Source organism: Muscardinus avellanarius, assembly GCF_963383645.1.
Source record: "Muscardinus avellanarius genome assembly, chromosome: 2".
NCBI lineage: Eukaryota > Metazoa > Chordata > Mammalia > Rodentia > Gliridae > Muscardinus > Muscardinus avellanarius.
The window spans coordinates 119,235,096-119,251,769 of NC_137787.1; the positions used below are offsets into that span (position 1 = coordinate 119,235,096).

General features: G+C 38.5%; 1 protein-coding gene across 2 annotated transcripts in view; it reads right to left on the reverse strand.

Annotated features, from left to right (window-relative positions):
- The window catches only part of PSPC1 (paraspeckle component 1), a gene marked incomplete at both ends in the record, with an annotated part of 56,170 nt that overhangs the window by 15,595 nt on the left and 23,901 nt on the right, over positions 1-16,674 (reverse strand). Inside the window, one exon of one of the 2 annotated variants that reach the window (XM_080690012.1) lies at positions 7,152-7,184. The exons of the other annotated variant lie outside the window; for it this stretch is intronic. Within the exon in view, the coding sequence (XP_080546138.1) occupies positions 7,152-7,184 (33 nt within the window). Of the gene's footprint in view, positions 1-7,151; positions 7,185-16,674 lie in introns of those variants that run through there. 2 annotated transcript variants of the gene reach the window in all.

Here is a 16,674-nt window from a genome sequence, read left to right on the forward strand (position 1 = left end):
CAATTCCAAATTTCTTTTTGAATAAACACAAACTTCACATTCATAATCAATAGTCTTTATATCTGAGAAAGCTTCTAAAAATTATCTAGGCATCACCCAGTAGTATTTATTTAGAAGCCCTATTTCCAAAAAAATAATAATGTAAAACTTTTAAGTCCACTTCCAAAATACCTAATTGTAGAGAAAAGCATAGCAAGGTATGACAAGTAGTAATATTCAACCTTTCTATAATTAAACATTCCTAGATGCAAATCTCTTAAGTTAATGAATTTAGCATTTTGAAACATTTTAAAAGAAAATAGCACTGTTTTCCCAGAAAAATTTATACAATAGAACAGATTAGATAACTAGTCAAATTTCCCTAAGATTAATTAAAAACTATTAGCATCCACAAATAATTGGCTAATACAACATATTCAGGCATATAGAGGCAAAAACCTATTACATAAGATATTATAAAAATTATTTTAAAATAGCAAGAGGTTTAAATTCTTTGCCAAGAAATCACTGATTCATGAAAATTGTTAAAAGCGTATATCAAATTAATCTGCATGTATGTTCAGACAAAACAGGAATAAAAAACAAGTTTCCATTGCCAATGATACAACTCAATTACGTTGCAAACTTTTCAACCAGAGAAAGCTTGAAAATGTTAACACTTTTAATTCAAGTATCTAAAAACTATTTCCAACACATATTTTCATATATAAATTGGGTTTTTCCCTGTCAATCTGAACACATATATTCCAAAATATCTTTACCAAGAATACTGAATAAAATTTTAAATATATCACATGTCAGTAGGGAATTATAAATCAGAACAAGAAAGCCTATACAACTATTTATTTATTTACTGCAGGTCTGGGGATGGAACCCAGGGACATTCGACCTCCGAGCAACATCCCTGCCCTATTTTGTATTCTTTATGTTGAAACAGGGCCTCAGTAAGCTGAGAAGGGCCTAAGTAGCTGAGGCTGTCCATAAACTGCTATCCTTTGGTCTCAGCTTCCAAATGCTGGGATTACAAGCCATACGCCACCACACCCCACTTAAACACCTACTCAAATGGCCAAAATCCAAATCACTAGCACCACCAAATGGTGATTAGAACATGGAACAGCAGGAGCCCCCACAAGTGGCTGGTGGGAATGCAAAATGATACAGCCATTTCAGAAGACAGCTGGGAGGGGAATTGGAGAATTTTGTTTTGTATTTTTTAATGAAACAAAACACAATCTTACTGTCTCATCAACCAATAATGCTCCTTACATTTTACCCAGGACAGTTGAACACTTATGTCCACACAAAACCTGCAAGTGAACTCTTTTGGTGAACAGGGTACTAGGGAGTGAACCAGGGGCATTCTACCTCTGAGCTAAACAGAGCCTTGCGCTAAAGTGCATAGGCTGGCCTCAAATGATCCTTCTATATCTCACTCACCCTCCCAAGTCCTAATACTACAAGGTGTATTCCACCATAACCAGCTGTACAAAAATATTTATAATATTTGTAAATAATTGCTTAAATATAGAAACAATCAAGATGTTCTTCAGTAGAAAATGGAATTTCACCACTAAAGTAAAATTAACAATCAAACCATGAAAGGACACAAAAGAAACTTAAATAGATACTGCTACAAGAAAGAAGTGAATCTGTAAAGACTATATACTATATGATTCTAAATATGTGATATCCTGAAAGGGCAGGCAAACAGTGAACAGAAAACTGATTGCCAGGGAACAAAAGGGAGGAATTAACAAAGCACGTAATACATTTATTATGATTAAGAAACTCTGCAGGAGGCTGAGACAGGAGGATTGCAGTTGGATAACAGCCTCAGCTACTTAGTGTGGACCTTTGCAACTCAGTGAGACCCTGTTTCAACATAGGGCTGGAGGGTGTAGCTTGGAGGTAAATGACCCTGGGTTCCATCCTAAGTTTAAAAAAAAAAATTCTGTGCCAGGTGTGGTGGCACACACTTTTTTTTTGGGGGGGGGGGGTGGTACTAGGGATGGAACCCAGGGGCCTTCTACCTCCGGGCTATACTCCCAGACCTATTTTTTAAATTTGGAAATAGGGTCTCTTAAGCCAGCAAAGGCTGACTTCGTACCTGCGCGATCCTCCTGTCTCAGCCTCCCAAGCGTGGGGATTACAAGCATGCACCACCATGCCCAGCTGGCGCACACTTTTAATCCCAGCATTTGAGAGACTGAGATAGAAGGATTGCGGTTCATGGACAGCCTCAGCTACTTGGGCCATTTGAAACCCAGTTAAGACCCTGTTTCAAAACAAAGAATAAAAAGTGGGGTTGGAAGTAGAATGTCCCTGGGTTCCATATTTGTTCAAAGCCAGGTGTAGTATGGCACATCTGTAATCCCAGGATTTATGAGGCTGAAATAGGATCAGGGGTTCGAAGCCAGCCTCAGCAACTATCAAGAACGTATTTCCATGTAAAATGAAATGAACCACCAGGCATTTGCCTGCACTTGTGTAATTCCAGTGCTTAAAAGGCAGAGAAAGGATTACAGGTTCAAAGGCAGCTTCAGCAATATAATCCCCCTGCAATTTAGTAAGACCCTGTTTCAAAACAAAGATAAAATAAGGCTGGGAGTGTAGCTCAAAGTTAGAATGCCCTTGACCCATCATCCCTAGTACCACCAAAAAATAAAAAATAAAAAAAAGGTGGACACAGTGATGAATGCCTATAATCCTAGTACTTTGGAGGCTAAGATAGGCCAGTCTCCGGGAACTTAGTGAGTACCTATTTGAAAACAAGCAAGCAACAAAATAAGACTGAGGTATAGCTCAGAAAGAGGAAGACAGGTATAGCTCAGAAAGAGGATGACCCTGGGTTTAATCTCCATTACCAAAAACTAAAATAGAGCTGAGTATGCAGCTCAAACGTACAATGCCCTTGGGTTCATTTCTTAGCACCACAAACCAAAAAATAATAGATTTGTTCAGAAAATGAGTAATGACTTTTTTTGTGATACTAGGGATGGAACCCAGGGGAATTCTACCTTGAAGCTATATCCCTGGCCCTATTTTTTTTTGGGGGGGGGGGCAGGTCTGGGGATGGAACCCAGAGGTATTTCACCTCGGAGCTACACCTCCTGCCCAATTTTATATTCCTTATTTTTGAAACAAGGGTCTCACTAAATTGCGGAGGTCCTAAGTAGCTGAGGCTGTCTGCGAACCACGATCCTAAGGTCTCAAGTCTCCTGAATGCTGAGATGACAAGTGTGCGCCACCATGCCCAGCCGCAGCCCTATTTTTTTATTCCTTATTTGTGTGTGTGTGGTACTGGGGATGGAACCCAAGGGCATTCTACCTCCAAGCTATAGCCCCAACCCTATTTTTTATTTTTATTTTGAAACAGGGTCTCACTGAGTTGCAAAGGGCCTCACTAAGTAGCTAAAGCTGGCACAAACCACGGTCCTGTCTTAGCCTCCCAAATAATGGGATTACATACTTTCACCACCACGCCCAACTTCTTTATTCCTTATTTTGAAACAGGGTTTCATTAAGTAGCTGAAGCTGTCCTCCAACAGTGATTCTTCCTTCTCACACTCACAAGTACTGGGATTATAAACTTGCCCCACCATGGCCAGCTGAGTAATGAAATTAGGATGTTACTGCCAAATCTAACTGAGAATCTGGGAATGGTCGCACAAAACTGTAATCCTAGTACTTGGGAGGCTGAAATGGGATTGCATGCAGGTTTGCAGTCAGCCTTAGCTACTGAGTAAGGCCCTCAGCAACTTACTGAGACCTTGTTTCAAAATAAAGAATAAAAAATAGGGCTGAAGGTATAGCTTGGAGGTAGAATGGCCAGATTCCAATCCCCATGACCACAATAAGGTAAAATAAAATTCCAACTGAGTATGTAGCTAAATTAATTACTTGCTTTCTAATTCATTTAAATGTACTCACACATACTCTAGTATTTCTATCGTAATTCACCTGAGAACTTTATTTCTAATTCCTTTACCTAAAGACATTTTCAACAGATCTGATTAGTCATATTTATTATTTGTGTGTGTGTGTGTGTGTGGTGGTACTGGGGGTGGAACCCAGAGGCTTTCTACCTCCGGGCTATACTCCCAGACCTTTTTTATATTTTATTTGGAAACAGGGTCTCACTAGGTTGCTGAGAGCCTCACTAAGTAGCTGAGGCTGGCTTCGAACCCGTGCAATCCTCCTGTCTCAGCCTCCCAAGTGCGGGGATTACAAGCGTGCATCACCATGCCCAGGTGTATTATTTTTAAAATTTAGGTATTTTAGGGAGTGGTGAGCTGACCCAGGCCACCCTCCACCCTCATGCCATTTTGGCATGGGGCTATAACTATTTTCTGTATTTCTGTCTTTTTAATAAACTTCTTTAAATCTTCAAAAAAAAATTTAGGTATTTTCACCCCAAACTCCTTAAGAAATGAGTGACAGAATTAACTTCAATAAACACAATTCTACTAACAGAACTTTACCCAAGCTTACAAAATACTGGTAACTGTATTGTATTTCTTTAATTCACAACCTTTTCATATTCAAGATGTGTTCTTACCAAAGTTAAGTTGTTACCACTGGTCAGTACAGGTGTTGAAGAAACAAAAGAACCACAAACTTCAGAAAAAGCAGTTCCACCTTGGTCTCAGCAAAAGGAAGCAGCAGCAGTAGCAGCAGCAGTAACAGAAAATAAGACTTCTAACATCCAAAGTGAAAATGAAGTAACTATTTTCCAAAGGGTAACACCTTTTCTGTTTGTGTTATTAGGCATTGACATTAGATTTCTTAATATTTTACTAGGCTCTTTCACATTTTGAAAAATTAACCATACTTTTTTTTATTTATTTATTTTTGCAGTACTGGGGATGAAACCCAAGGGGGGCATTCTTCCTCTCTTCCTCGAGCTACAGCCCAAGCCCAATTTTTTTTTGGCGAATCTGATGATGGAACCCAGAGGCATTCTACCTCTGAGCTACAACACTTCCCTATTTTTGTTCTTTATTTTAAAACAGGGTCTAAGTTGTCGAGGGCCTAAGTAGCTTAGGCTATCTTCTAACCATGATCCTCCAGTCTCAGCCTCCCAAATGCTGGAATTACAAGCCTGTGCGACCACACCCGGCTATATTCTTTATTTTGAAACAGGGTCTCACTGAGTTGCAAACAGCCTCACTAAATAGCTAAAGCTGTTCCTTGAACCCTGATCCTCCTGTCTCAGCCTCCCAAATGTTCAACGTGCACCAGCATGCCGGACTAATCATACTTTCTTTTAATTAACTTTTGGTGAATGATTTGATATGTACCAAAGTTAAAATTACTTAAAATTTATAATTAATAAGAAACCTACCATTACAACTATTATCAATTGTTTAAACTCAGGATTTAGAAAAGGCAGTAGAATACCATATGAATTAAACAAGCAGAAGATAACATAAGAGAAAAGAGCAAACTTACCCATGTACTTCCAGTTATCTAACTTCGCTTTTGGTCTAAAGGGGATGGATGTTGCACATCAAACCTAAAGCCCTGCACATTTCGGCAAGTGTTCTACCAAGAGCTGAAGCCCAAGTTATTTGAAATTTCAAAAAATCCTCAAAGTCTGTGATTATTATACTAACCAACATTCTAAATTAAATATACAGGCATGCTCACAAAGTCAAGTTCCTATGCCTACCACCAAAAATAAATAATAAATTTGGATGTAAACATTTCCATTTATCTAGTTTATTTCACTTTCAAAAGACTAAAAAAAAAAGACATCAAGTCATCTAAAGTGATACAGAAATAACCCAGTACAAAAAAGTGTGTCCTCTGCCACTTTAGGTAACACTACAGAGCTTCATACACTCAAAGCATAGACAACATTAGATACTATCTGTTCTAAAATCATTTTAAAATACAATCACCAAGCCGGGCGTGGTGGCGCATGCTTGTAATCCCCGCACTTGGAAGGTGGAGAGAGGAGGATCATACACATTCAAAGCCAGTCTCACTGGCTTAGGAGACCCTGTTTCCAAACAAAACAATAAAAATAGATCTGAGAGTGTAGCCTGGAGGTAGAAGGGTTTCCAGGAACCCCAGTACCACCATAAATAAATCAATAAATAATAAATACAATCACCATATTAAAAACTCCTATAATATAGCTCTAAATATATTAAATCACAAAAAGAAAATAACATGTTTTTGCTCTATTAATATTTAATTAAGCCAGGTGTGGTGGCGCAGGCTTGTAATCCCCATGCTTGGGAGGTGGAGACGGGAGGATTGCACAGGTTCGAAGCCAGCCTTGCTGGCTTAAGAGACCTTGTTTCCAAAGAAAAGTATAAAATAGATGCCGGATGTGGTGGTGCACGCTTGTCACCTCAGCGCTTGGGAGGCGGAGACAGAAGGATCACGCAGATTCGAAGCCACCCGTGCTGGCTTAAGAGACCCTGTTTCCAAATAAAAAGAAGTATAAAATAGATGTGGGAATGTAGCCCGGAAGTAGAAGGGTTTCCAGGAACCCCAGTACCTCCAAACAAAAAAAAATTAATTTAAAGTACCTAATTGAAATTATTAGTTACATTGATCACATTAGAGATTTAAAAATATGTTTAGCTTAATTTCTATTCACCAATCTTGACACCCCTCTAGTTCTTTAAAATAAATTTTACAATTCTAGGCAACTTTTTTTTTTTTTTTTTTTTTTGGGCGGTACTGGGAATGGAACCCAGGGGCATTCCACCACCAAGTTATATCCTAAGCCCCATTTTTTTTTAAATCTTTATTTTGAAACAGGGTCTCACTGATTTGCAAAGGACCTAAGTAGCTAAGGATGCCCACAAACGGTGATCCTCCAGTCTCAGCCTCCCAAATACTGGAATTACAAGTGTGCACCACCAAGCCCAGATTACAATATTTTTTTTGGAGGGGGGCAGTATTGGGGATGGAACCCAAAGGCATCTTAACTCCGAGCTACATCCCCAGCCCTATTTTTTATTCTTTATTTTGAAACAGGGTCTCAGTGATTTGTAAAGGACCTCAGTAAGTAGTTCAGGCTCTCCACGAACCACATCCTCAAATCTCAGCCTCCCAAATGCTGAGATTACAAGCGTGTGCCACCACATCCGACTAAATGTTTACAATTCTAAACCAGAAATTTTTAGAACTTACCATTTCAAATGAAAATACATAAGGTATACCTATCATACAGAATAATAAACCAATCATATCAAGTTTAGAGGAGGATGGAGACACCCAAACTAAGTTTTACATGAGGACCAAGACCATTCAACAATAATTCACAGCCAGGCGTGGTGACACATGCTTATAATCCCAGCATTCAGGAGGCTGAGACCAAAGGATCACGGTTCACAGACAGCCTCAGCTACTTAGTGAGGCCCTCTGCAACTCAGTGAGACCCGGTTTCAAAATAAAGAATAAAAAATAGGGCAGGAGGTGTAGCTCGGAGGTCGAATGCCCCTGGGTTCCACCCCCAGACAGGCAAAAACATAATAATTCACACTTCCAAATAGCTTTTCTCTTAACATCTTAGAAACAACTATATCTGCCCACACTGAGTAACCCACACCTAAATTCCTCCAATATTCTGTGTATCATCTATGATGCTGAGAACTATGTTTTGAAAAGAGATAAACAGTAAACAATTTTTTTTCCCTAAGTGGAAACCTGAGTCTTCCTTTAATTCTAACTCTCTGAAATAATATTCAAGAAAGATCCCCATATTCAAAAGTTAGGTGTATTGAAATTGAAGCACACAAAAAAAACAGGTTGAATACTTGGACTGTTATTCTCATTATGAGCCAGGCCTGATGGCGTAGGCTTGTAATCCCAGCGCTTGGGAGGCAACAGATTCGAAGCCAGCCTCAGCTACTTAGTGAGGTTCTCAACAACTTAGTGAGACCATGTTTCCAAATAAAGTATAAAATAGGTCTGGGAGTATAGCCCAGAGGTAGAAAAGCCCCTGGGTTCCAACCCCAATTACACTTACACACACACACACACACACACACACACACACACACACTCACTCATTATGTGATTCCATCATGAAATCTATAGAAATACATCAATAGAAGCCAGGCATAGTGGCACACGCTTATAATCTCAGTACTTATGAGGCTGAGACAGGAGGATCACATAGGTTCGAAGCCAGCCTCAGTTATTTAGTGAGGCTCTCAGCAACTTAGTGAGACCCTGTTTCCAAATAAAATATAAAATAGGTCTGGAGTGTAGCCTGGAGGTAGAAGGTCCCTGGTTTCCATCCCCAGTACCACAAAAAAAGAAAAAAAGAAAGAAATACATCAATAGTTGTACAATGCTGCCCATGTTTTCCAAAGTACTAAGTATTTTAACACTCAAGAAATTAACATTCAATAAATATCAAGGTATGGTGGGCGGAAAATAATAAAAATCACAATTGAAAGTCAAGCATTTGAAAAACAAGACCTCTAACAAAATACTTAATTCTCTCACAGCTAAAGAAATATGACAAATATATAATTTCTGACTTCAAAAGTACTCAAGAGAGAGCTAGGCGTGGTGGCACAAGCTTGTGATCTCAGCATTTGGGAGGCTGAGAAACAGGAGGATCACAGTTCACGGACAGCCTCAGCTACTTGATAACGCCCTTTGCAAATTAAGAAGACACTGATAAAAAAATAAAGAATAAAAAGTGGGGCTGGGGATACAGCTTAGAGGCAGAATGCCACTGGGTTCCATCCCTAGCACCAGAAGGAAAAAAAAAAAAAAAAAAAAGGTGTTCAAAGAACACAATTAGTGGACAACAAAGTAAAAAATTATTAAATATGACATGATAAATACTTATAGCCATGGCATGTTGGTGTATGGCTGTAATCCCAGTAGTTGGGAAGCTGAGACAAGAGGATCACAGGTTCAAGGCCAGCCTCAGGAACACAGGGTGACTTTCAAAATAAAAAACAAAAAGATGAACCAGGGTGGTAACATGTGATTGTTGTTCCTAGTAACTGGGAGGCCAAGACAGGAGAATTGAAGATTCAAAGCCAGCCTCAGCAAGGTAGTGACAACCCTGTTTCCAGAGAAAAAAACAAAAATCAATCTGGTGTAGTTAGAAGTTAGAAATCCCCGAATTCTATCCCCAGCACTACCAAATAAAGGGGGCTGAGGGTGCAGCTCATAAGTAAAATGTCCCTAGGTATTCAAACCTTAAGGTCGAGATAAAACTTAAAAAACATATTAAAATTAAAAGGAAGCCAGGATTGGTGGCACACGCTTGTAATCCCTGTGCTTGGGAGGCTGAGACAGGAGGATCGCACAGGTTCAAAGCCTGCCTCAGCTACTTAGTGAGGCTCTCAGCAACATAGTGAGATCCTGTTTCCAAATAAAATATAAAATAGGTCTGGGAGTATAGCCGAGAGGTAGAAAGCCCCTGGGTTCCAAACCCCAGTACCACACACACAAAAAAATTTTTAATAAAAAATAAAAATGAAGAAGCCGGACGTAGTGACACACACTTCTAATCCCAGCATTCGTAATTTGAGACCAGAAGATCACGGTCTGCAGACAGCCCAGGTATTTAGCAAGGTATTTCGCAACTCAGTGAAACCCTGTTTCAAAATAATAAAAACAGCCGGGTATGGTGGCGCACGCTTGGAATCCCCCCACCCCCGCCCGCCCGCTTGGGAGGCAGAGACAGGAGGATCGCGCAGGTTTGAAGCCAGCCGTGCTGGCTTAAGAGACCCTGTTTCCAAATAAAAAGTATAAAATAGGTCTGGGACTGTAGTCCGGAGGTATAAGGGTTTCCACGAACCCCAGTACCACAAAAATTAAATAAAAGCCGGGTGTGGTAGCGCATGCTTGTAATCCCCGTGCTTGGGAGGCTTAAGATACCCTGTTTCCAAATAAAATATAAAATAGGTCTTGGAGTGTATCCCAGAGGTAGAAGGCCCCTGGGTTCCATCCCCAGTACCACCAAAAAAGCAAAAAACAAACAAAACAAAAAAATAGAAAAATAAAAATAGCCGAGCCTGGTGGTGCATGTTTGTAATCCCTGCACTTGGGAGGCAGAGACAGGAGGATCGCGCAGGTTTGAAGCCAGCCGTGCTGGCTTAAGAGACCCTGTTTCCAAATAAAAATTATAAAACAGGTCTGGGGGAGTAGTCCGGAGGTAGAAGTCCCTTGGGTCCCATCCCCAGTACCACCAAAAAAAAAAATAATAATAATAATTTTGGCCAGGCCTAGTGACATACACCTATTAATTCTTGGGAGGCTGAGGCAGGAAAATTAACCATTTTACTATACAAATATGAGGAAAGTCTGGGCAATTTAGACTATGTATCAAGTTTATTTTTTTTATACATGATATATGTAATACTGGGAAGTGAACCCAGAGGCACATTCTACCTCTGAGCTACATCACCAGCTTTTTATATTTTTGTTTTGAAACAGGTTCTCATTGGGTTGCTGAGTCTTGCTACATTGCTGAGGTTGTCCTCAAACTGGTGATCCTCCTAAGCCTCTCAATTACTGAAATTACAAGCATAAATCACCAAAATCAAAATAATATTTGAAAAAACAGAGACTGTCACTCAGCGATAGAATGCTTATTTGCATAGCATGTGCAAGGCCTCAGGTTTGATTCCCAGTATCACACACACATAGAGGAGGGAGGGAAAGATAAAAACAGATGGAACTATTTTTGCAGTACTAGGGATTGAACCCATGGACATTCTACCTCTGAGCTACACCTCAGCCCTGTTTTATTTTTTGTCTTGAAACAAAGTCTCCCAAAGTTACTGAGGGCCACAAGAAATTGCTGAGGCTGGCATCCAACCTGCAATTATCCTGTCTCAACCTCCCACGTACATAGATCACGTGTGTGCACCTCTATGCCCAGTTATATTTGTCCCAATTTGGATAAGAACTTTTAAGTTTTTTGTACATATGATTTGATATTATTAAATGTACTGAATAATCCTCAGAAGTGTTCAAACAATTCATTATCTACTTGCAACTGATAACCCTTCAACAAATACCCAGATTACAAAAATCCTAAAGATCTTTTCCAAGAATGTATAATTATAATTATATAGTTATGTTTTCACAACAAAAGTCAATTTCAAATTACATACCATCACAAAATTTTCAGAAAAATCTTTGGCTTATATTAACACAATTGTTTTAATGAATACACAAATGAAAACACATCAAGAACTGGTCACAACTAGAACAATGCCTGTGGGGCCAACACACTATTTCTGTTATTATCCATTCTGATATTCCCCAACACATTCAAACCAGTATAGATGGGCCACATACATCAGCAAAGGTAACTCTCAGCAAGCAAGTCTTATAGCACTGAATTCAACTATTTCCACAGAATGATGAAAAGGCCATAAAGTGCCTTGAAACAGATGTCCTTTGCTTGCATACCTAGATGCTTTTGATGCCTCTAATGAAATCTTCCACCACCAACCAAATTGCTTATTAGAAATAAAGAACTTAAAAAATGAGTTGTCATGTAAAAATCACAAACTTGCACATTCTGATCTCAAAATTTCATAAAACACCTAAGAAAATAAACTTGTACCTAAACATTAGTAAGAAACAATAGGATTGTTACTCTGCCAGCATCAACTAAGAAATTTTATTGTTGTCTATTTTGAGTCTTGTACATGTCACAAACTTCGGTTATAATTAACTCAAGAGCTGAATAAGGTAAACAATGCCCATCTAAGCAGCAGGAAAAAAGATTGACAAAATAAAGTAACTGGTTAAATAAGGGGCAACATTTGACACTACTGACCAAGAGGATGTAGGGGTAGTCACACATCTGGGAGAATCACATTTTATACCTGTCGACTAAAGCTACTAAGACTTCAAACTCTGAGAAATAAGTTTGTCCAAATTGGGATAAAACACTTTACCAGTTCTTCCATAATTTTTGGTCTGATTTATAACCAATACTACCAGTGAACCTTCAGAACACTAATTTGGATTCCTCAGGAACTTTGGGTTTAGGATATGAGATGGTCTGCTCAGTAAGCCTTCTAAAAGCACTGGAAAAGAACATACAAATTAATTAATTTGCATTACACTTCACAAACTCGGTTTGGCTAACATGAGTCCCCTTTTAGAGATAGCGCGCACGTGTGCGTGCGTGTGTTATGTACTGAGGATTGACCACAAGAGTTGGGCTAAATCCACAGCCATAATTTCTATGCTTTATTTTGAAACAGGGTCTCACTAGGTTATGGAGGGCCTAAGTAGCTGAGGCTGGCTCTGAAATCCCGATCCTCCTGTATCAGCTTCCTAAATACTGGGCTTGTAAGTACTTGTAAAACCACGCCCAGCCTGTCCTGCGCTTCTTAGGCTAGCTATAGATCAGGGCTCAGCAAACACTTGTGGTAAAGGACCAGGATTTTAGTCTTCTCAAGTCAGCCTCTAAGGGAAAAAAAGCATTACAAAAAAATTTAGCAAGTTGCATAATTTTCAGATCTACTGACTGTTACAAGTTTAAGAACTACTAAATTTAGTTAAAAAAAAAAAAAAAAAAGCTACCAGTGGGCACTATCTCAAAATCAATTTCTAAGTTCAAGGCCTATGAGATCTACAGGGGTTTTTTTTGTTGTTGCTTTGGTTTTGGTCTTGGTCTGTTCTGAGCCCAACAATACTCCACTACTGAGCTATATAGGTAGATCTTTTTATTTTTTGAGACAGAGCCTCACTAGCTGGGCTTGAACTTATGGTGTTTCTACCTCAGCCAATAAAGATGATAGTATCACAGGTGTGCCATACCTAGCCAGGATCCACATTTTTTAAGATTCCTGAGTTTTTGGGGAAAAAAAACACTGTCATAGCTGTTTTTTTTACAAGTGTTCTACACTTGTAATCCCAGTATTTGAGAGGCTGAGATAGGAGGATCACAGGTTTGCACCCAGCCTCAGCTACTTAGTGAGGCCAGCCCTCAGCAACCTAGTGAGACCCTGTTTCAAAAATAAAAAAATAAGCCAGGCATTGTAATACACTTGTAATCCGAGTACTTAGGAGGCTGAGACAGGAGGATTGTGCAGGTTTAAAGACACCTCAGCTCTTTAGTGAGATTCTCAAGAACTTAGTAAGACCCTGTTTCCAGGGTCTTACTGAGGTATAGCCTAGAAGTTGAAGGCCCCGGAGTTTCATACCCAGTACCATCAAAAAAAAAAAAAAAAAAAAAAAAGATAAAAAAATAGAGAGTCAGGCATTTTGGTGGTACACGCTTCTAATCCCAGCACTGGGAGGCTGAAACAAGAGGATCATACTTTGCAGCCAGCCTCAGTTACTGAGGCCCAATGCAACTCAGTAACTCAGTGAGTCCCTGTTTCAAAATAAAGAATAAAAAAATAGGGTTGGAGTGTAGCTCAGAGGTAGAATGCCCCTAAGTTCCATATCCAGTACCACCAAAAAAAAAAAGGAAAGAAAGAAAAGAAAATAGAGCTGAGGCTTTAAGTTGGAGGTAGAATGCCCTTGGGTTCAATCTCCAATACTTGGGGGGGGGGGTAGTGGATTGCCCTCAGAAGAGGCTTAAAAACAGCAGTCTCCAGATATAGTTTATTTTCTTCTTATTTTGGTGCTGGAGTTGGAACCTGGGCCTTGTGCAAGCTAAGCAAATGCTCTGCCAACTAATCTACATGAGGGCTCCAGATATATTATCTGAATGTTTCTGGTCTCATTACTTCATAGACCCAGGGTACTGCAATGCAACACATTCACCAAGGAACACCATGGGATCAAACCATTGCTTTAATATATAAGATACCTTTACTTCCCAAGATTATGTGCATGCATTAAGCATCCAGAGCTATTTCCACCTATGTATCTGAGACCAGAAATGTTAATATCAAATCAGATATATATTTAATACAAGATATTTAAAACCTGTCTTTAAAAGTTTCATGAGGAAAAACATTATTATTTAGCAAACCATAAAAAAAGACTTCTCAAGGTCAAAAACTACAAACATCCAACTTAAAGACGGCCCCAACTTCCCTAAGCAAAGTATTTTGTAACTACAGGATACAATTGCTAAATCTGAAATAATACTGACATCTGGATATTTTTATGGCCATTAACATTTTCCCAAAATGCACTATTTAACAAAGGAAACTACAATTTAAAAATTTCAAACTGAAATCTGCCATTACATTAGTATAAATTTTTTTTCACAAATAGAGACTGAGATTTTAGAGTATATATTTAAATTACTATTAAATACAACAGAAAATGGACTGGGATAATAATAAACACAATTATCAATCACAAAGGAAACTAATTAAAATTATCATTTTTTCTGTAATATAACTGCAACTTGTTCAAATGCTATAAAATTGTGAGGGCAGAAAATTAACTTACTAATCGACAATAAGCAATACCCCTGCATTATAATAAAGATAAACCCAAACTGATAGACTCAATAAATACAAAGCCTATACAATAGGTAAATACACCCTATATTATGATAAACGAAAAAAGTAATTAAGACAAAATAAAAATGTACACATTCTTAAGGTACTCAAAGACTTTTTTTTTCTGCAAGAGAGAAAAATGTTTGATTCATAATAAACAGCAATTATCAAACAGCTTGACTTTTTCTAAAAAGATATAAGATCAAATGAGAATGCCAACTTAAAACTGATGAGATATTTGACTTAAATCTTCAAACTCTATATATTATTGTTTGCTAGAAAATTTTCAAACTGAAGGCTAACCAAGAAAAATATGACCAGATGTGTTTTCCTTCATATTTTACTACATTAATAAACTTTATATTTTTTTGGTGGAATTATGAATGGAACCCACGGACCTTCTACCTCTAGGCTACACCAAAAGCATTTATTTTAATTTTAATTTGGAAACAGCATATACCTAAAGTTACTGAAAGTCTCATGAAGTTGCTCAGGCTGATTCAGGCGAACCTGTGATCCTCCTGTTTCATCCTCCCAAGTACTGGGATTACAGGTATACACCACACCATCACCTCAGTATTTTTTTTCTTATTTTTGGCACAGGAGATTAAACCCTGAGGCATTCTAACTCTGAGCTACACCCCCAGTCCAATTTTATTTTATTTGGAAACGGTTTAAGTGGTGGGGGGGGCCGGGGTCTAAGCAGCTGAGGCTGGTCGCAAACCTGCAATCCTCCTGTCTCTCAGCCTCCAAGTACTAGAATTAAAAGCATGTGCCACCACACCCAGCTTGTTCTTAGTCTTACAGAGATATATTCTAGCCAAGCCTGGTGGTACATACCCGTAATCCCAGTACCTGAGAAGCTGAGAACTGAAGGTTTGAGAGCAGCCTCAGCAACTTAGTAAGGCTCTAAGCAACCAAGTGAGACCATGTGTCAAAATAAAAAATAAAATAAAATAAAAAAGGGAGCAAGGCTTGGTGGCACATGCATGTAATCCCAGCATTTGGGAAGCTAAGAGACAGGAGGATTACAGTTTGCAGATAGCCTCAGCTACTTAACTAGGCCCTTCACAACTCAGTGACACCCTGTTTCGAAATAAAAAATAAACAAAATAGGGTTGGGGGTGTAGCTCGGAAGTTGAATGCTCCCTGGGTTCCATCGCCGCAAATAAAAAAAAAATTTTTTTTTTAATAAAAATAAAAAAGGACTGGGGGTGTTGCTCTGAGGTAGAATGCCTCTGGGCTCAATCCCTAGCACCAAAAAAAAAAGAAAAGAAAAGAAAAGAAAAGAAAAGAAAAGAAAAGAAAAGAAAAGAAAAAAAGAAAAGATTTGAAAGATCACATCTCTTAAAAACTAACCAAAGAAGTTTACTTCACTTTTATTACTGGGTAACCTGAACACTTACCATTTGACGCCTCCCTTTAAACTAAATAGTGAAAAAAGAGAAAGCACATGAGAGGGCCTAATTAAAAAGCTTTAAAAAGCAGAAAACAGACACAAAAACAAGAAATAAAATAGTTTAACAATTTTTCCAATGATCATTAACAAAGTAAAAAAAGAATAACTCAAAGATCTTAATGTAGCATGTGTATGTGTTTGTGTGTGTGTTTTTTACTGGGTATTGAACACAGGGGAATTCTACTTATATGAGCTACACCCCCAGCCTTATTCCTTATTTTTTCATTTTGATTTTGAAACAGTGTCTCAGTTCTAGAGGGCCGTACCAAGTTGCTATGGCTGCCTGAGAACCTGAGATACTCCTATCTCAGGGTCTAAAGGATGTATTCCTAGTAATAGAGTGTTTTCAATTTAACACAAAATAGTCAAGATGTTTAATATATTTTATTAATATTTCTTTTAGCCAGGCGTGGTGATGCACGCTTGTAATCCCCATGCTTGGGAGGCAAAGACAGGAGGATTGCGCTGGTTCGGAGCCAGCCTTGCTGGCTTAAGAGTCCCTGTTTCCAAATAAAAAATATATAAAATAGGTCTGGGAGTAGGTTCCAGGAACCTCAGTACCACCAAAAAAAAAAAAAAAAAAAAAAAAAAAAAAAAAAAAAATGTGTGTGTCTGTGTGTGTATTTTTTTCTTTTATTGTTTGATTACATTTATATTTTATTTATATTTTGGTACTGAGGATTGAACCCAGAGGCATTGTACCTCCAACCTTACAGCCCCAGCCCTAGTTTTTATTCTTTATTTTTTAAATTGGCTCTTACAGGTTGCAGAAGGCCTCACTAAGTAGCT